Raw genomic sequence first — 25,248 nt, forward strand, 5'->3', positions numbered from 1 at the left:
TTTCTCAAGTTAGTTATTAAAGTTAATTACAAAATAGTATGTTAGCGAGCGCATGGGTCTCGTAGGTGATGTCTGATCCTGAGATCGAGAGTTTGAGCTTCTGTCACCCCCATTCAATAAAATAAAATAATGAAGATATATTTGCATCAAATGTGATAGATTTGGGTTCATTAGAACCGTCTGATATCTATCAGATGACATAGGTGCATTCGAGCTTTATTATTTTTTGCATAATAGTTTTTTTATCCAATTGTGTATTATATTTATTTTTATATTAATTATTTTCTCGAGTTAGTTATTAAAGTTAATTATGAAACAGTATACAAATCGTACAATAATAGAGTGATGGTAGGTCATTTAATATATATATATATATATATATATATAAAGCAATGAAGATATATCTGCCTCAAATGTGTTAGATTTGGTCCGTCACAATCATCCCATATCTATTAAATAATATGGGTGTATTTGATCTTTATTCTTTTTTGCTAATTGTGTTTATTATTTATTTTTTATTTTTAATTATTTTTTATCAAATTAGTTATTAAAGTTAATTACGAAATACTATGATATATGTACAATAATAGGATGGTGGCATAGCATAATTTTTGCGTGATCATGAGGTTAAGAGTTCGAGCCTCTCTTACCCCCATTCAATAAAATAAAACAATTAAGACATCTGTAATAGATTTTCTGATATCTATTAGATGACATGAGCCAGCTTTATGTTTTTTTTTTTGCATAATGATTTTTTTACCCAATTATGTGTCATATTTAGTTTTTGAATTAACTATTTTCTCAAGCTAGTTGTTAAAGTTAATTATAAAACATCATACTAATCATATAATTATGAGGTGATGCAGTTTGCTAAGGTAAGAGTTCGAGTCTCTTTCACAGTAAAATAAAGCAATGAAGATACATCTGAGCCAAATGTTATAGATTAGTATCCATCATAACCATATATAAATACATATATATATATATACATATATATATACACATATATATATATATATACACATATATATATATATATATACATATATATATATATATCAAATGTTATAAATTTAAGTCCATCATAATTGTCTAATATTATATTTATACCAAATATTATAGATTTGAGTCCATCACGATTGTCTAATATCCATTAGATGACATGGGTTCATCCGAGATTTATTCTTTTTTGCATAATAATTTTTTCTACCCAAGTGCGTGTTATATTTATTTTTATATTAATTATTTTCTTAAATTAGTTATTAACATTAATTATGAAAAAGTATACTACTCATACAATAATGGGGTGCATCCAAGTTTTTTTTTTTGCCTAATAGTTTTTTCTCCCTAATTGAGTCTATTATCTATTTTTAAATTATTTTTTTTTCTTAAGTTCATTATTAATGTTAATTACCAAATAATATAAAAATAGTAAAATAATTGAGTTGTGGCACAATTAATTGACTCGTAGATCTCACAATTGATGTGTGATCATCAGGTCGAGAGTTTGAGTCTCCCTCACCCCATTCAATAAAATATTACAATAAAAATACATCTACTTCAAATGTAATATATTTGGGATCATCACAGTCGTTTGATATCTATCTAATGATACATAATGATCTTTTCTATCTAATTATGTTTTATATTTATTTTAAAATTAATTATGTATTACCCTTTTGAGAAGGGCATTTATTTGAGTCAGTGGATCAAAGAAAGAAACAAAGAAGGAAGAAAGCTCCATTTATTTGGGTTGAGAGCTGATGCTACACACATCTTGTTGCCCACAACCTTTGTTCACTTCAAACTAGTCATGCTCCAAGGTTTCTATCCATGAAACCCGAGCCTTATTCGCCTCGAGCCACACTCTCCATTACATTACGCCGAAGTTCTGATCGCTTCCCTCTCGATCTTAGAAGTGAAGAGGGCCAATTCATTTCCACGGTTAAACTTTAGCTGCATGGCCTCCTCTCTAGAGATGCAATACGAGTTCATCAGCACCTCCACCGGCATGCCACGGAGAGCCGACGTCTTCCCCACGAAATGGTTGACCATGGCATTGTCGTTGGTCTTGATGGAGACCCATTCGAAGCTCTCGCGTTGCGCTTGGAACATCATAGCAAAGTACTGTGGAACGACAAGTAGTTGACCCTGACGGAACTCTCCAACGAATACGGTCTGACCTCGATGTCCCACCACCTGCACCCGACTGTATCCCCTCAAGGCGTACACGATGCTATGAGCGTTGACATTCCAGTGCGGTGATCTGATGGCATTCTGCACGGAGACATCATCGCCATATTCAATTAAAATTTTCGAGATCATAAATGGAAGGTAGATCAGAGATAATGTTGTTGTCGTACCGGGCGGAGGAGTCCCCTTACAGCACTCATTTGGACGAATCTTAGAATGGGGAGCTTCTGGCTGTTGAGGGTGGTGATCCTTCCAGCGCGCGGATTGAAGTAGTCAGCACGCAAGGGGTCTCCAATGTTCTGCCTTATCTTCATGGTGCAGAAAGCCTCTAATACATTAGATTGACATCCCCTTCCCTCTTGGCATTCTTGTCTCACCTCTCTTTCTCGTACCAGCTGCTCACTCTGCCGTGATGCTCGTAGCACCTGAAGCCCACTCGTGACAAGGACTATCTCACCCCTCCTGTCGTCGGGATTCTGGATTTTTCTCACCAATTCCCTATCGACACCGAGTGCCTCTGCCAGTGGATCGAGCTCAAAACCGCTGAGCAGGTTGTTCCCCTTTATCTGCTGTAATCTCACTTCTATTTGGGAACCTTGCTCGACTAGTCTCTCCCTCCCAGCAAGTAGAAATTCCTAGCATCATATATTTCTCAATTAAATTACCTTGAAAACTGTGTTGCTTCAGAAAATTAGATGGATGGATTCATTAAGGCTCACCCTATGCTGGCGATCCAATTGATTGGCGCTGCTGCTTGTGTCGAAGGTGGTAATCGCGACGACAGCTACTTCGCCATTGTTGTAGCCCCAATAAGAAACTCCAGCGGGCAACGCGATGATGTCTCCCTCACGGACGTAGTGGATCCTCTGGTGCTCGTCTCGGAACCTCTGACATCCTCCTGCCGTCTGCTCCCATTGTTGTTCGGTTTGCTGGAAGGATTGGAACGTCTCTGGGCAACCGGGGAACACTGTTCCAATGATTCCCCTTCCTGCATCCACCATGGACCATCGTCGAGCTTTAATACAATATATATGACATGGAATTAAGTCACCATATTCAAAGAGCACGGTGTATATGCATGAACGAGCCTTGCACAATATAGACGAGGCGTGGTGCACTGGAAAAGGATGGCAGGAGAAGGCCTCTCGGTTGGATGGTATGACGACATGCAGCCACGCCCACGCACTGCAGCTGCTCATTGTACTGGTCAAAATACTCTGTGTAGCCAGCTTCCGAGGGCACACGTCGGGTGAGCTCAAGGGTGCTTAGCTTCTCGATTCTGCATTGGCTCACGCGGCTGTAGCGACGCGCACTCACCCATGGTTCACCTGCTCCCTGCTGGCCGAGTCCAAACTGGGCTCGAGAGATGTGGCAGAAGAGGAGCAAGCAAAGAGAGAAAGAGAGGAGAATGGAGGTGGAGGCGGCCATGGCTTAGTGTTCTGCAGAAGGAACGGTGAGAGAGTGGTGAAGTGGAGTGCAGAGGTGGGAGGGCATTTATAATGGGTTCATATAGAGGGTTGTGTGGAGTTTGGTTGGGAGGTCACGAGGCTTCGCATGGGTTCTCGTGTCGCCGCATGCAGACGACTGGTTTGAAAGGGAAGCACAGATGCTTGGGTTTGGTAGGAAGGAGACGATTTCGGTTGAGAGGCCAACTGCATGCTGCGAAGAAAATGTGCCGCAGAGATATCTTACTTGGTTTCTATGCTGAAATGTGTTGTTGATGACGCTACGCCCTCTCTAAGCTACCAAAATGTGGAAATGATTAGTGGAACCTTTCATTTAATCTATTTCTCATTAGTTTATCGCTTAGCTATTCAATATTAATGTTTGATCTGAGATCAGAAATGCTGTCATTAAAGCCATACATAAGCTGGTCCTCCTTCAACAATCCATTCGTTTACAGTTAAACCATCTACTACAAGCTCAGATGTAGGTTGATATGTCGAACAGGTGACACTCACATCACTGAGATCACTCAAAGCAGCTGAAGGCCAACTTATAAGCTGTGGACTCCTTCTGCAGGCAATGAAAAGTACCACAACGAACATCTAAATCTCTTCCAGAAGATTGACCATGAAATAGTTTATAGCAGAAGATACCAATCATTGAAGGAAATTCCACAGCTTTCCCATGAATCAAAATGATGATAAGGTTGCTTCTCTTATGTGAGACAGGCCACCACACCTACTAACATACTGTGTGTGTATGAGGAGGACATGCGTACAGAGTCTATAGAATTTCCATGCAACAGAGCTGCTAATTGTACCATTCAGCAGCAACAACAAAGAACCAACTTAGCTTTTTCTACGGAACAATGGGAGCATCTGAGATTTTTTTTTTTTTACATAATAATTTTTATCTAATTATGTATTATATTTATTTTTATATTAATTATTTTCTCAAGTAAGTTATTAAAGTTAATTAGGAAACAGTGTACAAATCGTATATGGGGTGGTGGTGTAGTTGGTTAATGCGTAGGTCTCATAATTGATTGGTGAGCATGAGATCGAGGGTTTAAGCCTTTTGTCATCCCATTCAATAAAATAAAGAAATGAAGATAAATATACACCAAATGCGATAGATTTGGGTCTATCCAATAAAATAAGGTAATGAAGATAAATATGCACCAAATGTGATGTATTTGGGTCCATCATAATCGTACGATATCTATAAGATGATTTGAATGCATTTGAGCTTTTTCTTTTTGCATAATAGTTTTTTTAATCCAATTGTGTGTTATATTTATTTTATATTAATTATTTTTCAAGTAAGTTATTAAAGTTAATTAGAAAACAGTATATAAATCATATAAGAATGGGGTGGTGGCATAGTTGGTTAACGCATAGGTCTCTTAGTTGATCGGTGATCATGAGATCGAGATTTTGAGCCTCTTGTCATCCCATGAAATGGGTATATCCAAGTTTTTTTTTTTTTTTGCATAATAGTTAACCAATTATGTGGTATATTTATTTTTATATTAATCATTTTTTCAAGTTAGTTAATAAAATTAATTATGAAATATTATACAAATCATATAATAATGGGGTGGTGGTGTAGTTGGTTAATGCATAGGTCTCATAGTTGATTGGTGATTCTAAATAAAATGAGATAAATAAAATATAACAATCGTTTGATATCTATCGTTCAAAAAAATAAAATAAAAAGATAAATATGTACCAAATGTGATAGATTTGAGATCATCACAATCGTTTCATGTCTATCACATGACATGGGTATAGTTGAGTTTTTTTTTTTTTGCCTAATGATTTTTTTCTACCCAATTGTGTTTATTATTTATTTTAAATTAATTATTTTATCAAATTAACTATTAATGTTAATGATAAAAATAGTATAATAATGGGGATGTGACACAATTGGCTAGCATATACTATCCTATCAGATGACATGAGCACGTTCAAGCTTTTTTTTTTTTTTTTTGGTATAATGGTTTTCTCTATCCAATTATGTGTTTATATTTATTTTTTGAATTAATTATTTTTTTAAGTTGGTTATTATAGTTAATTATGAAACATCATACCAATCAAATGATATTGGTGTTGATAAGGCGTATTTTGGGCCCCAGACGCGTTACAGTCGATGTCACACGCTAAGTCACAGCCGATGTCACACACCAAGTCAGAATCCGAGATCACACGCCAAGTTAGAATTCGTACCGAGACGTTGTGCGACACGTCCCGTCCCGAGAGCTCAGGGCGATGTCGTCTGATGCCACTTCGCATGCCCCGAGACGATAGTTGGTCAGAAGCGTCGTCCCATCCCTCGAGGGTCAACGACCGAATCGACGCACAATCGACCCTTGCACAATAGTATAAAAGTCCCTAGTTGACATCCGACCAGAGGGGGAGAGAAAAAGAAAGTAATTTAATCCACTACTGACTTGCTCGTCGGAGAGGCCAAAGTCGGGGATCACCCGACGAGGGCCGTTTTTGCAGGCGAACGACCACCTGAGCTATGAGCGTCCCAACCCGGGGATTTTCGTCCGGCGTGCAAGGGCAAGCTACCAACCGACCCGGAGGTCGACAAATGACGACGATAAGCACCCCTTCCTGAGGGCACGACCATCTCGTCATCCTGCTCATTCAACAAGAGGCTCCTTATATCGACCCATGAACCAAACCGTGCTAACTCATCGGCCACCACGGTATATGTACATTTATTCACTAACAGGTGTGATGGCATAGTTTGCTATTACTGTACGATCCTAAGGTCAATGCTAGTTTACAGCTGAGGTAAGATCCTAAGGTCAAGAGTTTGAGCCTCTCCCACCTCATTCAATAAAACAAAGTAAAGTAATGAAGATATATCTGTCCCAAAGTAAAGTGACAGATTTATATCCATCATTACCAAATGATGATATATATCTGATATGGGCCCCTCTAAGCTTTATTTGTCTAATGATTTTTTCTATCCCATTGTGTCTATTATTTATTTTAAAATTAATCATTTTTGTCAAGTTAATTAATAAAGTTAATTATGAAATAATATATTAATAATAAAATAATGGGGCATAGTTAGCTAGAAAGTCACAGATTATATAGTCCTATAAACTAGCCATCAACTTATCATATTCCATTAAATCTACATATATAATGAGATTGCATGATGCTATTAAATCAATATGACTCATTCATCTTAAATTGCTATCACGATGTCAAAGCCTTTACTCATATGACTTGGGATGACTCGTAGATCAATGTTTGACTTGGGATGACTCACGAGTCTTCGTCTTTCGGTTCATGTCATGCTCTAGTCGATCAATATTTAGCTTTCTATTTCTTCTCCACTTGGATAAGCTTCTCGATTTAGCAACAAGTTTGATGCTATACAAGAAGATTCGGTAGGTAAATGTAAAAACTTTTTTCCTCGATCTTTCTCTCTTCTATTTGACATGAAACTAGATATTATACAATAAATAATAAAAGGTGTATATAGACATTTCTCAAAAACACCACAATGGTAGAGAGCGAATATAAAAAAATTAAAAATAAAAAGAATATGATGGTAAAAATTTCTCAAAAATCATCAGCCAAACAGGGAAGTACTGTTCTTTAGAGGGTATTTAGCTCATTTTACCTGATACTATATATATAAAAAAAAGTATCCATTTTTGGAAAAGATGTTTAGAGTTGTAAGAGGGTCCATTTTATTTTACAGTTTTTTAACCGTAAATATATATATATATATATATATATATATATATATATATATATTGGAAAACTATATAATCAAATAACCCTACTGAGAAGGAACAAAGAAACACGCAAAGAAGAAAGAAAGCTCCAAACATGGAACGTTATTTATTTGAGTTGAGAGCTGATACGACACACATCTAATGCATCATCTTTCCGGCGGCACCGGAAAGAGGAGGCGAAGAAGGAGACGACGATGGAGGGGAAGTCATCCTTACCGAGCTTTTGGGAAGGCAGGGCGGCTGAAGAGTGCTAGGCTAAGTCACCCAAAGAGGGGGTTGAAGCGAATGCAGGTACTAGGAAGTGAAAAAGACCAACGTAGCGCTATTTATAGCATGTTTCCCGCCGAAGCGGCGACCCTTCCCCTCCTGAGATGTGCTGCGAAGACGCAAAAGCCACATCACCATAACTTCGGCTGGCACGGCTCTTAATCACAGCGTGGTGCGAAGTACGGAGCCCCTAATCATATGAACCTCGAAAACCGACGACGCCCAAAAGGCGTGGCCCTTTGATCTTCCCCCAGGCAAAAGGCAACCCGGCTGCCCGTGTCCGCACAACGGTCAAAACGACCAAACACTTATCAAAAGCCAAGTATCGCCTCGGTCGTGTTACGCCCGAGTCCATCACCTCGGTTACAGCCTACCTGCACCAAGCGCCTCGGTCGAATCTCTGCCGAGACTCATCGCGGCGCGGCCCAACCACCTGCCGTGTTCCTCAGCTGTGTGGTGCCCGAGGCCGCGTCCTCGCGTCCTGCCCACTTGGTCGTGTTACTCGGCCCTCGGCTTTACGCCATCCCGAGCCACACCTGCGCGGTCACCCCGCCTGCGTTGTGCTCCTTGGCCCTCGGCTTTACGCCATCCCGAGTCACACCCGCGCAGTCACCCCGCCTGCGTTGTGCTCATCGGCCCTCGGCTTTACGCCATCCCGAGCCACAACTGCGCGGTCACCCCGCCTGCGTTGTGCTCCTCGGCCCTCGGCTTTACGCCATCCCGAGCCACACCTGCGCGGTCACCCCGCCTACGTTGTGCTCCTTGGCCCTCGGCTTTACGCCATCCCGAGCCACACCTGCGCGGTCACCCCACCTGCGTTGTGCTCCTCGGCCCTTGGCTCTCGATCCTCATCGGCTCTATTGGCCCCGAGTCCAACCCTGCTCGGCCTCCCGATAGAGTTGCGTGTCTCGGCCTAGCGCTGCTCAAGAAGCGTTCACGCGACCGATCCGTCTACGGCGCGCCTCTCAGACCCACACGAACAGCACGCCTGGAGCAGGAAGCCATGCATCGGACTCCCCACATGCAAAACCGACGCATAGCTCCTTTCGGATGGGGCATATGATAGGGGTAAAAAACTGACCTGACATAACACCCTGAATTTGACGTAATACATCCCCCCACGTCGAATACCCTGTGCGGCACACTGCCCCAGAACGAACGTTAATGACGACACGACATACGCCCACACCCACCGTACCCAACCCCCTCGGCTGACCGACGCTCCCCTCACCCTGCCGAAGCTCGGCTCTCCGCGCAACGCCCGTGACGACAACAGACGCCATCAGAGGTACGACCCTCCTCCTGCAGGATGGCCCATCAGGTAACATCAAACCCCTTGTAAAAATACCCCCCGGCTCCCAACCAAAGGGGGGGAAGGGAATCGATCTCTCAATACTATACTTCTCCCCACTGACTTGATCGTCGGAGGGGTCGGGCCGAGCTACCGACCCGACCTGTGTGCAGGCACCCGATCGTTGTTAAGTCTGCTCGACAAGGTGGAATTTCCCAATGAGATCCCCCGCATCCGCCGCCCCGGGACTTCAAAGGGAGTCACGTCTGATCCGAGTCATTTGGAGCGCTGAACCAGCCCTTAAAAGTTACTTACCGTAACAGATGTATGATCAAACTTCTCTTACCCCATTCATTAAAATAAAACAACAAAGATATATCCGTGCCAAATATAATACATTTCAGTTTATCACAACCGTTTGATATCGATCAAATCACACGGATGCATCGGAGCCTTACTTTGGAGACTAATGGTTCTTTCTACCCGTAAGTCTTATAGTTGATGTGTGATCCCTTACCTATTAAATAGTATAATAATTATAACATAATAAGGTGGTTGGATAGTTGGTTAGTACGCAAGTCTTATAGTTGATGTGTGATCCTAAGATCGAGAGTTTGATACTCTCTCACCATATTTAATAAAATAAATAAAAAATATATTTGTGCCTTTGAGTGTTTTTTAACCAACTGTGTGTTATATTTATTTTTAAAGTAATTATTTTCTCAAGTTAGTTATCAAAGTTAACTACCAAAAAATATACTAACCATACAATAATGAGGTGGTGGCACAATTGTCTAATATCTATCAAATGACATTGGCGTGTTCAAGCATTATTCCTTTTTGCCTAATGATTTTTCCTATCCAATTTTAAATATTATTTATTTTTAAATTAATCATATTTTCTAGTTATCAAAGTTAACTAGGAAAGAATATACTAACCATCCAATGAGGTTGAGAGTTGGAGCCTATTTCACTCCAATTAATAAAATAAAATAATCAAGATAAATATGCATCAAACGTGTTAGATTTGAATCCATTACAATCGTCTAATATCTATTATCTATTCGATGAGATGAGCACATTTGAGTTTTTTTTTTTGTTTTTAACGAATTATTTTTTCTACCCAATTGTCTTTTATTTTTATTTTTAAATTAGTTATTAAAATTAATTACAAAATAATATATTAATTGTACAATAATGGGATGGTGGCTTAGTCTCATAATTGATATTTGATCCTGAGATTTCGAGCTTTTGTCACCCCATTCAATAAAATAAAGCAATGAAGATAAATATAGATTTGAGTGAGCTTTATTCTTTTTTGCATAACAATTTTTTTTTATCCAACTTAGTGTTATATTTATTTTATATTAATCATTTTCTCAAGTTAGTTATTAAAGTTAATTAAGAATAAATATATAAATTATATAATAATGTGGTGGTGGTGTAGATGATTATCGCGTAGGTCTGTGATTAGTTATCCTAAGAGTTTGAGCCTTTATCACCCCATTCAATAAAATAAGACAATGAAGATAAATATATACCAAATGTGATAGATTTAGGTCCATCATAATCATCTAATATCTATCGGATGACATGGGAGCATCTTAGCTTTATTTTTTTTTACATAATAATTTTTATCTAATTATGTATTATATTTATTTTTATATTAATTATTTTCTCAAGTATGTTATTAAAGTTAATTAGGAAACAGTGTACAAATCGTATAATAATGGGGTGGTGGTGTAGTTGGTTAATGAGTAGGTCTCATAATTGATTGGTGAGATGGAAGGTTTAAGCCTTTTGTCATCCCATTCAATAAAATAAAGAAATGAAGATAAATATATACCAAATGTGATAGATTTGGGTCTATCCAATAAAAAAAGGTAATGAAGATAAATATGCACCAAATATGATGTATTTGGGTCCATCATAATCGTATGATATCTATAAGATGATTTGAATGCATTTGAGCTTTTTCTTTTTGCGTAATAGTTTTTTTAATCCAATTGTGTGTTATATTTATTTTTATATTAATTATTTTTCAAGTAAGTTATTAAAGTTAATTAGAAAACAGTATATAAATCATATAAGAATGGGGTGGTGGCATAGTTGGTTAACGCATAGGTCTCTTAGTTGATTGGTGATCATGAGATCGAGAGTTTGAGCCTCTTGTGTCATCCCATGACATGGGTATATCCAAGCTTTTTTTTTTTGCATAATAGTTAACCAATTATGTGGTATATTTATTTTTATATTAATCATTTTTTAAGTTAGTTAATAAAATTAATTATGAAATATTATACAAATCATATAATAATGGGGTGGTGGTGTAGTTGGTTAATGCATAGGTCTCATAGTTGATTGGTGATTCTAAATAAAATGAGATAAATAAAATATAACAATCGTTTGATATCTATCGTTCAAAAAAATAAAATAATAAGATAAATATATACCAAATGTGATAGATTTGAGATCATCACAATCGTTTTATGTCTATCACATGACATGGGTATAGTTGAGTTTTATTTTGTTTGCCTAATGATTTTTTTCTACCCAATTGTGTTTATTATTTATTTTTAAATTAATTATTAATGTTAATGATAAAAATAGTATAATAATGGGGAGGTGACACAATTGGCTAGCACATACTATCCTATCAGATGACATGAGCACGTTCAAGCTTTTTTTTTTTTAATAATGGTTTTCTCTATCCAATTATGTGTAATATTTATTTTTTGAATTAATTATTTTTTAAGTTGGTTATTATAGTTAATTATGAAACATCATACAAATCAAATGATATTGGTATTAATGCATATTTTGGGTCTCAGACGCGTTATAGCCGATGTCACATGCCAAGTCACAACCGATGTCACGCACCAAGTCAAAATCCGAGGTCACACGCCAAGTCAGAATTCATACCGAGACGTTGTGTGACACGTCTCGTCCTAAGTGCTCGGGGCGATGCCGTCTGATGCCGCTTTGCATGCCCCGAGACGACGACCGGTTAGAAGCGTCGTCCCATCCCTCGAGGGTCAGCGGTCGAATCGATGCACAATCAACCCTCGCACAATAATATAAAAGCCCCTGGTTGATATCCGACCAAAGGAGGAGCGAAAAAGAAAGTAATTTAATCCACTACCGACTTGCTCGTCGGAGGGGCCAAAGTTGGGGATCACCCGACGAGGGCCGTTTTTGCAAGCGAACGACCACATGAGTCGTGAGCATCGCAACTCGGGGATTTTTGTCCGGCGTGCAAGGGCAAGCTATCAACCGGCCCGGAGGTCAACAAATAACGATAAGCACCCCTTCCCGAGGGCACGACCATCTCGTCATCCTGCTTAATCAATAGGAGGCTCTCAATATCAACCCATAGATCAAACCATGCTAACTCATCAGCCATGTACATTTATTCATTAACTGGTGTGATGGCATAGTTTGCTATTACGGTACGATCCCAAGGTCAACGCTTGTTTATAGCTGAGGTAAGATTCTAAGGTCAAGAGTTTGAGCCTCTCCCACCTCATTCAATAAAACAAAGTAAAGTAACGAAGATATATCTGTGACCAACTGTGACAGATTTATATCCATCATTATCATATGATGAAATATATCTGATATGGGCCCCTCTAAGCTTTATTTGTCTAATGATTTTTTCAAACCTCTATCTATCACCCCCATTCATTCAATAAAATAAAACAATGAATATATATTTACAACAAATATGATAGATTTGGGTACATCACAATCATCATATATCCATCAGATGAGATGATACGGGTTCATTCGAGCTTTATTATATAATATATAATATATTTTTTGATCCAATTGTGTATTTATATTTTATTTTTATATTAATTATTTTCTCAAATTAATTATTCAAGTTAATGATGAAAAAATAATACTACTCATATCATAATGGGGCGATAGTTGATTTGCATATTACAAAATAGTATATTAGTCTGCTTCTTCAATAGTCGTCTTTCCACATTCCTTTGTTTGTAAATGAGTTCCCCACATCTCTTTATTTTCTTACGTAGTAAAGTGTAAAAGACATATTAGGATAAATCTGATATGTGACAGATTATATAGTCCTATAAACTAGCCATCAACTTATCATATTCCATTAAATCTACATATATAATGAGATTCCATGATGCTATTAAATCAATACGACTCATTCATCTTAAATTGCTAACACAGATGTCAAAGCCTTTACTCATATGACTTGGGATGACTCGTAGATCAATGTTCATGACATGTCATGCTCTAGTCGATCAATGTTTAGCTTTCTATTTCTTCTCCACTTGGATAAGCTTCTCGATTTAGCAACAAGTTTGATACTATACAAGAAGATTCGATAGGTAAATGTAAAAACTTTTTTCTCGATCTTTCTCTCCTATCCGATATGAAACTAGATATCATACAATAAATAATAAAAGGTGTATATAGACATTTCTCAAAAACACCACAATGGTAGAGAGCGAATATAAAAAAATAAAAATAAAAAGAATATGATGGTAAAAATTTCTCAAAAATCATCAGCCAAACAGGGAAGTGCTGTTCTTTAGAGGGTATTTAGCTCATTTTACCTGATACTATATATATATATATATATATATATATATATATATATATCCATTTTTGGAAAAGATGTTTAGAGTTGTAAGAGGGTCCATTTTATTTTACAGTTTTTTAACCGTAAATATTTTTTTTGTTGAAAAAACTATATAATCAAATTACCATACTGAGAAGGAACAAAGAAACACGCAAAGAAGAAAGAAAGCTCCAAACATGGAACGTTATTTATTTGAGTTGAGAGCTGATACGACACACATCTAATGCATCATCTTTGTCGCCCACAACGTTTATTCCCTTCAAACCAGTCATGTTCCAAGGTTTCTATCCATCGAACCCCAGCCTTATTCGCCTCTAGCCACACTCTTCATTACATTACACCGAAGTTCTGATCGCTTCCCTCTCGATCTTGGGAGCGAAGAGGGCCAATTCATTTCCACGGTTAAACTTTAGCTGCATGGCCTCTTCTCTGGAGATGCGGTATGAGTTCATCAACACCTCCACCGGCGTGCCACGGAGAGCCGATGTCTTCCCCGCGAAATGGTTGACTATGGCGTTGTCGTTGGTCTTGACGGAGACCCATTCGAAGCTCTCACGTTGTGCCTGAATCGTCACCGCGTAGTACTGCGGAACTACCAGTAGTTGACCCTGACGGAGCTCGCCATTGAAGACGGTTCGGCCTCGATGTCCCACCACCTGCACCCGGCTGCATCCTCTCAAGGCGTACATTATGCTGTGAGCATTGACATTCCAATGTGGCGACACTATGGCATTCTGCAAGCACACATGATCATCATATTTGATCAAAATTTTTGAGACCATAGATGGACGGTTGATGATCATAGATAACGCTTTTATCATACCGGGCGGAGAAGTGCCCTCACGGCACTCATTTGAACGAATCTTAGAATCGGGAGCTTCTGGCTGTTGAGGGTGGTGATCCTTCCAGCGCGCGGATTGAAGTAGTCAGCACGCAAGGGGTCTCCAATGTTCTGCCTTATCTTCATGGTGCAGAAAGCCTCTAATACATTAGATTGACATCCCCTTCCCTCTTGGCATTCTTGTCTCACCTCTCTTTCTCGTACCAGCTGCTCACTCTGCCGTGATGCTTGTAGCACCTGAAGCCCACTCGCGACAAGGACTATCTCACCCCTCCTGTCGTCGGGATTCTGGATTTTTCTCACTAATTCCCTGTCGACACCGAGTGCCTCTGCCAGTGGATCGAGCTCAAAACCGCTGAGCAGGTTGTTTCCCTTTATCTGCTGTAATCTCACTTCTATTTGGGAACCTTGCTCGACTAGTCTCTCCCTCCCAGCAAGTAGAAATTCCTAGCATCATATATTTCTCAATTAAATTACCTTGAAAACTGTGTTGCGTCAGAAAATTAGATGGATGGATTCATTAAGGCTCACCCTATGCTGGCGATCCAATTGATTGGCGCTGCTGCTTGTGTCGAAGGTGGTAATCGCGACGACAGCTACTTCGCCATTGTTGTAGCCCCAATAAGAAACTCCAGCGGGCAACGCGATGATGTCCCCCTCACGGAAGTAGTGGATCCTCTGGTGCTCATCACGGAACCTCTGGCATTCACCTGTCGCCTGCTCCCACTGCTGTTCGGTTTGCTGGAAGGATTGGAACGTCTCTGGGCAGCCAGGGATCACGGTTCCAATGATACCCCTTCCTGCATTCACCATGGACCATCGTCGAGCTTTAATACAATATATATGACATGGAATTAAGTCACCATATTCAAAGAGCACGGTGTCTATGCATGAACGAGCCTTGCACAATATAGACGAGGCGTGGTGCACTGGAAAAGGATGGCAGGAGAAGGCCTCTCGGTTGGATGGTATGACGACATGCAGACACGCCCACACACTGCAGCTGCTCATTGTACTGGTCGAAGTACTCTGTGTAGCCAGCTTCCGAGGGCACACGTCGGGTGAGCTCAAGGGTGCTTAGCTTCTCGATTTTGCATTGGCTCACGCGGCTGTAGCGATGCACATTCATCCATGGTTCACCTGCTCCCTGCTGGCCGAGGCCAAGCTGGGCTCGAGAGATGTGGCAGAAGAGGAGCAAGCAAAGAGAGAAAGAGAGGAGAATGGAGGTGGAGGTCGCCATGTCTTAGTGTTCTGCAGAAGGAACGGGGAGAGAGTGGTGAAGGGGAGTGCAGAACTGGGAGGGTATTTATAATGGGTTCCTTTAGAGGGTTGTGTGGAGTTTGGTTGGGAGGTCACGAGGCTTCGCATGGGTTCTCGTGTCGCCGCATGCAAACGACTGGTTTGAAAGGGAAGCACAGATGCTTGGGTTTGGTAGGAAGGGGACGATTTCGGTTGAGAGGCCAACTGCATGCTGCGAAGAAAATGTGCAGCAGAGATATCTTACTTGGTTTCTATGCTTCATAGTGTTGTTGATGACGCTACGCCCTTTCTAAGCTACCAAAATGTGGAAATGATTAGTGGAACCTTTCATTTAATCTATTTCTCATTAGTTTATCGCTTAGCTATTCAATATTAATGTTTGATCTGAGATCAGAAATGCTGTCATTAAAGCCGCACATAAGCTGGTCCTCCTTCAACAATCCATTTGCTTACAGTTAAACCATCCACATCAGAAGCTCAGATGTAGGTTGATATGATGAACGGGTGACACCCACATCACTGAGATCACTCAAAGCAGCTGAAGGCCAACTTCTTCTGTGGGCAATAAAAAAACACCACAACTAACATCTAAATCTCTTTCAGAAGATTGACCATAAAATAGTTTGAAGCAATGATGAAGAAGGTACCAATCATCGAAGGAAATTCCACAGCTTTCCCTTGAATCAAAATGATGATAAGGTTGCTTCTCTTCCGTGAGACAAGCCACCACACCTACTAATATACTCTGTGTGTGTATGAGGACATGGGTACAGAGTATAGAATTTCCATGTCAGCAGCTACATCCAAAACAAGGCATACTGTGATGCAACAGAGCTGCTAATTGTATCAACTTAGCTTTTTCTACGGAACATGATGACGCCCATGAAACGCCGACTGCTATTGGTCGATGATGATGGCCAGAGAATGGGTCCCTTTAGCTGACCAATCCTGTTATGCAATTCTGTTCTATTGAGAAGGGTAACCTCATAATATCTATTTATCTTTAAGCCGAACCATCAAAGAAGGGTTTGTGGCGCAGTTGGTTTGTACCGTCTGATGTGTGATGCTGTGTTCGAGAGATCGGCGTATCGATTTCAAATGTGATAGATTTGGTCTGATTGCATACAAACCAAACTATATTATATTTTGCCTTTTTGGCTTTTTCTATCTAATTATATCTATTATTTATTTTAAAATTAATTTTTTCTTATGGTCGTTATTAAAGTTAATTTTGAAACAGAGATACTAATCACATAATAATAATGAGATGATGAAGCAGTTGGCTAAGATTGAGAGTTCCAACTTCTCAAAGCCCATTCAATAAAATAAAACAACAAAGGTAATTCTATGCCAAATATAATAGATTTGGGTTTATCACGACTCATTGATATCTATCAGATTACCGAGCCTTACTTTTTTTTACTAATGATTTTTTCTACCCAATTGTGTGTTATATTTATTTTTAAATTAATTATTTTTTTCTCAAAGTCCAGTGTCAAAGTTTACTACGAATTAGGATACTAACTATATACTAATGGGGTGGTGCCATAGTTGGTCAGCACATAAGTGATCCCTCTCTCACCCCATTTAATAAAGTAAAGTAATAAAAATATATTCGTGCCAAATGTGATAGATTTAGGTCAATTACAGTAGTTCGATATCTATCAGATTACTCCGACGCATCCAAGCTTCTTTTTTCTGTCTAATGGTTTTTTTTACCTAATTGTGTGTTATGTTTATTTTTTAAATAATTATTTTATCAAGAAGTTATCAAAGTTAACTACCAAACAATATATTAATCATAATCACATCAAGGTTCGCTGTACCATATCGTACCGGCGTTTCAACCTGGGCTCGGTACGGTACGGTACCGGTGTATCGGGCGGTACATCAGGACGTACCGAGCGGTACACCCTGGTGTACCGAATAATTTTTTAATTTTTTTTTCATACTGTAGCAGCGGTACAATATAGTACTGTAGCACCGTAACAATACTGGATGATCCGCGTATCGATAACCTGTCGGACCGGTACGTACCGGACGATACGTTTCGGTACGAGAGACATCGAATCACACAATAATGGACACTGGTTCACTCAGGGTTTATTTATTTTGCCTAATGGTTTATTCTACCTAATTTTGTCTATTATTTATTTTTAAATTAATTATTTTCGTATTTTAGTTATTAAAGCTAAATACAAAAAATAGTATACTAACCATCCAATGATGGGGTGGTGGTACAGCTAGCTAGCGTGCATGTCTCATAGCTATGTTGTGATAAGGAGGTTAAGAGTTCAATTCTCTTTCACCTTATTTAATAAAATAAAACAATCAAGATATATATATATATATATATATATATATAACCCAATCCTTTTCTTTTGCTAAGACCCGCATAAAAATATGCGACTGACATAAAAGAGCACCTGACCAGTTTGAAACAAAAATAAATAGGAACATATAGTTCCAATAAAAGGAACCCAAGGATTATATTCTTCTGGGTTTTGCTCAAGTCTCGAATAAATTTAAGGATATATTAGAAGAAGAAATTCTGATCACCGATCGGAATGGTTTGTGGATTCCGAACAACTAGGATCGAATGTAATAAGTCAAATGTGACAGATTTAGATCTATTACAATTGTCCAATATCTATCAGATGATTCGAGTTCATTCGAGCTTTTTTATTTTTTTTTTCTTTGTCGAATTATTTTTTCTACCTAATTGTGTCTTTTATTTATCTTTAAATTAATTATTTTTCTCAAGTTAGTTATTAAAGTTAATTACAAAATAGTATGTTAGCGAGCGCATGGGTCTCGTAGGTGATGTCTGATCCTGAGATCGAGAGTTTGAGCTTCTATCACCCCCATTCAATAAAATAAAATAATGAAGATATATTTGCATCAAATGTGATAGATTTGGGTTCATTAGAACCGTCTGATATCTATCAGATGACATAGGTGCATTCGAGCTTTATTATTTTTTGCATAATAGTTTTTTTATCCAATTGTGTATTATATTTATTTTTATATTAATTATTTTCTCGAGTTAGTTATTAAAGTTAATTATGAAACAGTATACAAATCGTACAATAATAGAGTGATGGTAGGTCATTTAATATATATATATATAAAGCAATGAAGATATATCTGCCTCAAATGTGTTAGATTTGGTCCGTCACAATCATCCCATATCTATTAAATAATATGGGTGTATTTGATCTTTATTCTTTTTTGCTAATTGTGTTTATTATTTATTTTTATTTTAAATTATTTTTTATCAAATTAGTTATTAAAGTTAATTACGAAATACTATGATATATGTACAATAATAGGATGGTGGCATAGCATAATTTTTGCGTGATCATGAGGTTAAGAGTTCGAGCCTCTCTTACCCCCATTCAATAAAATAAAACAATTAAGACATCTGTAATAGATTTTCTGATATCTATTCGATGACATGAGCCAGCTTTATGTTTTTTTTTTTGCATAATGATTTTTTTACCCAATTATGTGTCATATTTAGTTTTTGAATTAACTATTTTCTCAAGCTAGTTGTTAAAGTTAATTATAAAACATCATACTAATCATATAATTATGAGGTGATGCAGTTTGCTAAGGTAAGAGTTCGAGTCTCTTTCACAGTAAAATAAAGCAATGAAGATACATCTGAGCCAAATGTTATAGATTAGTATCCATCATAACCATATATAAATATAAATAAATAAATATATATATATATATAAATATATATATATACATATATACATATATACATATATACATATATACATATATATACATATATATATATATATACATATATATATATATATATCAAATGTTATAAATTTAAGTCCATCATAATTGTCTAATATTATATTTATACCAAATATTATAGATTTGAGTCCATCACGATTGTCTAATATCCATTAGATGACATGGGTTCATCCGAGCTTTATTCTTTTTTGCATAATAATTTTTTCTACCCAAGTGCGTGTTATATTTATTTGTATATTAATTATTTTTCTTAAATTAGTTATTAACATTAATTATGAAAAAGTATACTACTCATACAATAATGGGGTGCATCCAAGTTTTTTTTTTTGCCTAATAGTTTTTTCTCCATAATTGAGTATATTATCTATTTTTAAATTATTTTTTTTCTTAAGTTCATTATTAATGTTAATTACCAAATAGTAAAATAATTGAGTTGTGGCACAATTAATTGACTCGTAGATCTCACAATTGATGTGTGATCATCAGGTCGAGAGTTTGACTCTCCCTCACCCCATTCAATAAAATATTACAATAAAAATACATCTACTTCAAATGTAATATATTTGGGATCATCACAGTCGTTTGATATCTATCTAATGATACATAATGATCTTTTCTATCTAATTATGTTTTATATTTATTTTAAAATTAATTATGTATTACCCTTTTGAGAAGGGCATTTATTTGAGTCAGTGGATCAAAGAAAGAAACAAAGAAGGAAGAAAGCTCCATTTATTTGGGTTGAGAGCTGATGCTACACACATCTTGTTGCCCACAACCTTTGTTCACTTCAAACTAGTCATGCTCCAAGGTTTCTATCCATGAAACCCGAGCCTTATTCGCCTCGAGCCACACTCTCCATTACATTACGCCGAAGTTCTGATCGCTTCCCTCTCGATCTTAGAAGTGAAGAGGGCCAATTCATTTCCACGGTTAAACTTTAGCTGCATGGCCTCCTCTCTAGAGATGCAATACGAGTTCATCAGCACCTCCACCGGCATGCCACGGAGAGCCGACGTCTTCCCCACGAAATGGTTGACCATGGCATTGTCGTTGGTCTTGATGGAGACCCATTCGAAGCTCTCGCGTTGCGCTTGGAACATCATAGCATAGTACTGTGGAACGACTAGTAGTTGACCCTGACGGAACTCTCCAACGAATACGGTCTGACCTCGATGTCCCACCACTTGCACCCGACTGTATCCCCTCAAGGCGTACACGATGCTGTGAGCATTGACATTCCAGTGCGGTGATCTGATGGCATTCTGCACGGAGACATAATCATCATATTTAATTTAAACTTTCGAGATCGTAAATGGAAGGTAGATCAGAGATAATGTTCTTGTCGTACCGGGCGGAGGAGTCCCCTTACAGCACTCATTTGGACGAATCTTAGAATGGGGAGCTTCTGACTGTTGAGGGTGGTGATCCTTCCGGCGCGTGGATTGAAGTAGTCAGCACGCAAGGGGTCTCCAATGTTCTGCCTTATCTTCATGGTGCAGAAAGCCTCTAATACATTAGATTGACATCCCCTTCCCTCTTGGCATTCTTGTCTCACCTCTCTTTCTCGTACCAGCTGCTCACTCTGCCGTGATGCTCGTAGCACCTGAAGCCCACTCGTGACAAGGACTATCTCACCCCTCCTGTCGTCGGGATTCTGGATTTTTCTCACCAATTCCCTATCGACACCGAGTGCCTCTGCCAGTGGATCGAGCTCAAAACCGCTGAGCAGGCTGTTCCCCTTTATCTGCTGTAATCTCACTTCTATTTGGGAACCTTGCTCGACTAGTCTCTCCCTCCCAGCAAGTAGAAATTCCTAGCATCATATATTTCTCAATTAAATTACCTTGAAAACTGTGTTGCGTCAGAAAATTAAATGGATGGATTCATTAAGGCTCACCCTATGCTGGCGATCCAATTGATTGGCACTGCTGCTTGTGTCGAAGGTGGTAATCGCGACGACAGCTACTTCGCCATTGTTGTAACCCCAATAAGAAACTCCAGCGGGCAACGCGATGATGTCTCCCTCACGGACGTAGTGGATCCTCTGGTGCTCGTCTCGGAACCTCTGACATCCTCCTGCCGTCTGCTCCCATTGTTGTTCGGTTTGCTGGAAGGATTGGAACGTCTCTGGGCATCCAGGGAACACTGTTCCGATGATTCCCCTTCCTGCATCCACCATGGACCATCGTCGAGCTTTAATACAATATATATGACATGGAATTAAGTCCCCACATTCAAAGAGCACGGTGTCTATGCATGAACGAGCCTTGCACAATATAGACGAGGCGTGGTGCACTGGAAAAGGATGGCAGGAGAAGGCCTCTCGGTTGGATGGTACGACGACATGCAGCCACGCCCACACACTGGAGCTGCTCATTGTACTGGTCGAAGTACTCTGTGTAGCCAGCTTCCGAGGGCACACGTCGGGTGAGCTCAAGGGTGCTTAGCTTCTCGATTCTGCATTGGCTCACGCGGCTGTAGCGACGCGCACTCATCCATGGTTCACCTGCTCCCTGCTGGCCGAGGCCAAGCTGGGCTCGAGAGATGTGGCAGAAGAGGAGCAAGCAAAGAGAGAAAGAGAGGAGAATGGAGGTGGAGGTGGCCATGGCTTAGTGTTCTCCAGAAGGAACGGTGAGAGAGTGGTGAAGGGGAGTGCAGAAGTGGGAGGGCATTTATAATGGGTTCCTTTAGAGGGTTGTGTGGAGTTTGGTTGGGAGGTCACGAGGCTTCGCATGGGTTCTCGTGTCGCCGCATGCATACGACTGGTTTGAAAGGGAAGCACAGATGCATGGGTTTGGTAGGAAGGGGACGATTTCGGTTGAGAGGCCAACTGCATGCTGCGAAGAAAATGTGCAGCAGAGATATCTTACTTGGTTTCTATGCTTCATAGTGTTGTTGATGACGCTACGCCCTCTCTAAGCTACCAAAATGTGGAAATGATTAGTGGAACCTTTCATTTAATCTATTTCTCATTAGTTTATCGCTTCGCTATTCAATATTAATGTTTGATCTGAGATCAGAAATGCTGTCATTAAAGCCACACATAAGCTGGTCCTCCTTCAACAATCCATTCGTTTACAGTTAAACCATCTACTACAAGCTCAGATGTAGGTTGATATGTCGAACAGGTGACACCCACATCACTGAGATCACTCAAAGCAGCTGAAGGCCAACTTATAAGCTGTGGACTCCTTCTGCAGGCAATGAAAAACACCTCAACGAACATCTAAATCTCTTCCAGAAGATTGACCATGAAATAAATAGTTTATAGCAGAAGATACCAATCATCCAAGGAAATTCCACAGCTTTTTCCTGAATCAAAATGATGATAAGGTCGCTTCTCTTCTGTGAGACAGGCCACCACACCTACTAACATACTGTGTGTATATGAGGAGGACATGCGTACAGAGTCTATAGAATTTCCATGCAACAGAGCTGCTAATTGTACCATTCAGCAGCAACAACAAAGAACCAACTTAGCTTTTTCTACGGAACAATGGGTGTTCAGCTCAGCGCAAAGGGAGGGAAATCCCGCCGTTCACGGGGCCATACACGGATCTTGATGCCACTCACTAACTTGCCCAATGCATGATGCCGCCCAAGAAGCGCCGCCGACTAACTTGCTATTTATTGGTCGATGATGATGGCAAGAGAATGAACGGGTCTCAAAGACAATTGATAGGGGTAAAAAACTGACATGACATAACACCCCGGATTTGACGTAATACATCCCCCCACGTCGAACACCCTGTGCAGCACACTGCCCCAGAACAAACGTTAATGACGACACGACATACGCCCACACCCACCGTACCCAACCCCCTCGGCTGACCGACGCTCCCCTCACCCTGCCGAAGCTCGGCTCTCCGCACAACGCCCGCGACGACGACAGACACCATCAGAGGTACGGCCCTCCTCCTGCAGGATGGCCCATCAGGTAACATCAAACCCCTTGTATAAATACCCCCCGGCTCCCAACCGAAGGGGGGGAAGGGAATCAATCTCTCAATACTATACTTCTCCGCACTGACTTGATCGTCGGAAGGGTCGGGCCGAGCTACCGACCCGACCTATGTGCAGGCACCCGACCGCTGTTAAGCCTGCTCGACAAGGTGGAATTTCCCAGCGAGATCCCCCGCATCCGTCGCCCCGGGACTTCAAAGGGAGTCACGTCTGATCCAAGTCATTTGGAGCCCTGAACCAGTCGCGTCGACCCCGAAGTCACGGCTAAAAAGTTACTTACCGTAACAGATTGGCGCTAGAAGGAGGGCGGGCATCCAAATGTCAGGCGACCAGCGAATCCACCTCGGCAGATCCTCAAATGCGGAGCTCCCCGCCTTAGGGGAACGGCGTGACGAGACCCACGACGAACGCCCCGCGGCGGTATCAGAACGCTACTGGCGACTGTTCAACGACCCGGGCTTGTCGCCCCCCAGCGGTGCACCCGTCGACCCGTCGCAAGTGTCACCCGAGGCCTTTCATGACCTCGCCCACCAGGTCCGAGCTTTGACAAGCATGGTGCAGACTATCATCTCCCAGCGAACCTCTCCGCATGCGGCGCCGCCTTCGCAGCAACAGGAGCCCCTCGCCCGGACCCACGTGCCACTCCCAGAGCTTCCTGGCTCGCCTCGAAACCCCACAACTCGTCCTGGGAGTCGGGAAGCAGAGGACACGGTGAGCCGTCCCGAACATGAGGCTCTGACTGCCGATTCGACGAACGCTCTATGAGCTCAGCTGCGCCTCGTCAGTCAAAGGCTTGACGAGGTACAACAGGAAGTTCGTAAGTCAAAGGGAGAGCTCGGGACGAACGGACACCAAGGATCTCCGTTCATCCCCAAGATATAGGACTAGGCGATCCCGCCGCACTTCCGCCTCCCCTCACTGGATGCGTATGACGGCGCAGCCGACCCGGCGGATCACGTGGCTGCTTTTTGGGCCCATATGGCGCTATTCGGGACTTCAGACGTCCTGATGTGCAGGGCGTTCCCGACGACTCTGCAGGGACCAGCCCGCGCGTGGTACAACGGCCTGAAGCCAGGGACCATCGCCTCCTTCGACCAGCTCGCCAAGGATTTCGAGCTTAACTTTCTGGCATACGCCCGACCAAAGCCATCCATGGCGTTGCTCTTGGGGCTCAACCAGAAGGAGGACGAGCCCCTCTCCCAATTTGTGAATCGATTTACAACACAAATCCGTGGATTATCGGATGCTCACCCCTCTCTCTTGATCCAGGCCTTCATGACTAGCCTGCGACCTTCCAGGTTCTTCTGGTCACTCGTGGAGCGGCCCCCCGTCGCGGTCCCCGAGATGCTCCAACGTGCCAATCAGTTTATCGCAGCGGAAACCTGGATGGTTGGAAAGCGGGAGGAGCACAAAAAGGTCAAGTCAGAACCACCCTGACAGCAACAATCTACCACCTCCCGGCGAAAGTTGGACAGACCTGACCCGAGGCCTCCTCTTCCCGCCTTGAATTCTTCCCGGACTGAAATATTCCTACACGAGAGAGGGAAGGGGCTGCTCAGGGACCCTCACCCGATGAAGAACCCGCGGGAGCTCGCAGACCGTTCAAAGTATTACCGATTCCATCGACAACATGAGCACGACACTGAGCAGTGCTACGAGTTGAAGAGACAAATCGAGGAGCTCATCCTCAGAGGTCATCTCGGCCAGTACCTCCGGCCAAACAAGGAGCAGTCACCTCGCCCGAAGGGCCCTATCGAGCAACACATCGATGTCATAGCCGGAGGCCCCGCATCCGGAGGAAGTTCCATGTCGGGCAGGAAGGC

The 25,248-nt window shown here is 40.8% G+C and overlaps 4 protein-coding genes and 2 non-coding genes across 6 annotated transcripts; 3 read left to right on the forward strand and 3 right to left on the reverse strand.

Annotated features, from left to right (window-relative positions):
* Positions 1-1,761: 1,761 nt before the first annotated feature.
* Positions 1,762-3,621, reverse strand: LOC103974967 (cocosin 1). Its single transcript, XM_018821981.2, has 4 exons — positions 3,282-3,621; positions 2,913-3,181; positions 2,364-2,828; positions 1,762-2,277 (listed from the first exon to the last, which is right to left on the reverse strand). Exons 1-4 carry the CDS (start codon positions 3,619-3,621, stop codon positions 1,879-1,881), a joined length of 1,473 nt encoding a protein of 490 aa, XP_018677526.2. The 3' UTR covers positions 1,762-1,878.
* A 1,176-nt stretch (positions 3,622-4,797) lies between these two features.
* On the forward strand, positions 4,798-4,890 carry LOC135594562 (small nucleolar RNA snoR114). The gene has a single exon (XR_010480113.1). It is a non-coding gene; the product is annotated as a small nucleolar RNA snoR114 (small nucleolar RNA).
* Positions 4,891-10,844: 5,954 nt separating this feature from the next.
* Positions 10,845-10,937, forward strand: LOC135594559 (small nucleolar RNA snoR114). The gene has a single exon (XR_010480111.1). It is a non-coding gene; the product is annotated as a small nucleolar RNA snoR114 (small nucleolar RNA).
* Positions 10,938-13,826: 2,889 nt separating this feature from the next.
* Positions 13,827-15,653, reverse strand: LOC135594233 (cocosin 1-like). Its single transcript, XM_065084637.1, has 4 exons — positions 15,323-15,653; positions 14,954-15,222; positions 14,405-14,869; positions 13,827-14,315 (listed from the first exon to the last, which is right to left on the reverse strand). Exons 1-4 carry the CDS (start codon positions 15,549-15,551, stop codon positions 13,917-13,919), a joined length of 1,362 nt encoding a protein of 453 aa, XP_064940709.1. The 5' UTR covers positions 15,552-15,653; the 3' UTR covers positions 13,827-13,916.
* Positions 15,654-20,264: 4,611 nt separating this feature from the next.
* On the reverse strand, positions 20,265-22,068 carry LOC135594499 (cocosin 1-like). Its single transcript, XM_065084873.1, has 4 exons — positions 21,729-22,068; positions 21,360-21,628; positions 20,811-21,275; positions 20,265-20,724 (listed from the first exon to the last, which is right to left on the reverse strand). Exons 1-4 carry the CDS (start codon positions 22,066-22,068, stop codon positions 20,326-20,328), a joined length of 1,473 nt encoding a protein of 490 aa, XP_064940945.1. The 3' UTR covers positions 20,265-20,325.
* A 2,335-nt stretch (positions 22,069-24,403) lies between these two features.
* LOC135594500 (uncharacterized) lies at positions 24,404-24,862 on the forward strand. The gene has a single exon (XM_065084874.1). The coding sequence runs from the start codon at positions 24,404-24,406 to the stop codon at positions 24,860-24,862; it is 459 nt and encodes a 152-aa protein (XP_064940946.1).
* The last annotated feature ends 386 nt before the right edge of the window (positions 24,863-25,248 follow it).

This window comes from Musa acuminata, chromosome BXJ1-9, assembly GCF_036884655.1.
Source record: "Musa acuminata AAA Group cultivar baxijiao chromosome BXJ1-9, Cavendish_Baxijiao_AAA, whole genome shotgun sequence".
Lineage (NCBI taxonomy): Eukaryota > Viridiplantae > Streptophyta > Magnoliopsida > Zingiberales > Musaceae > Musa > Musa acuminata.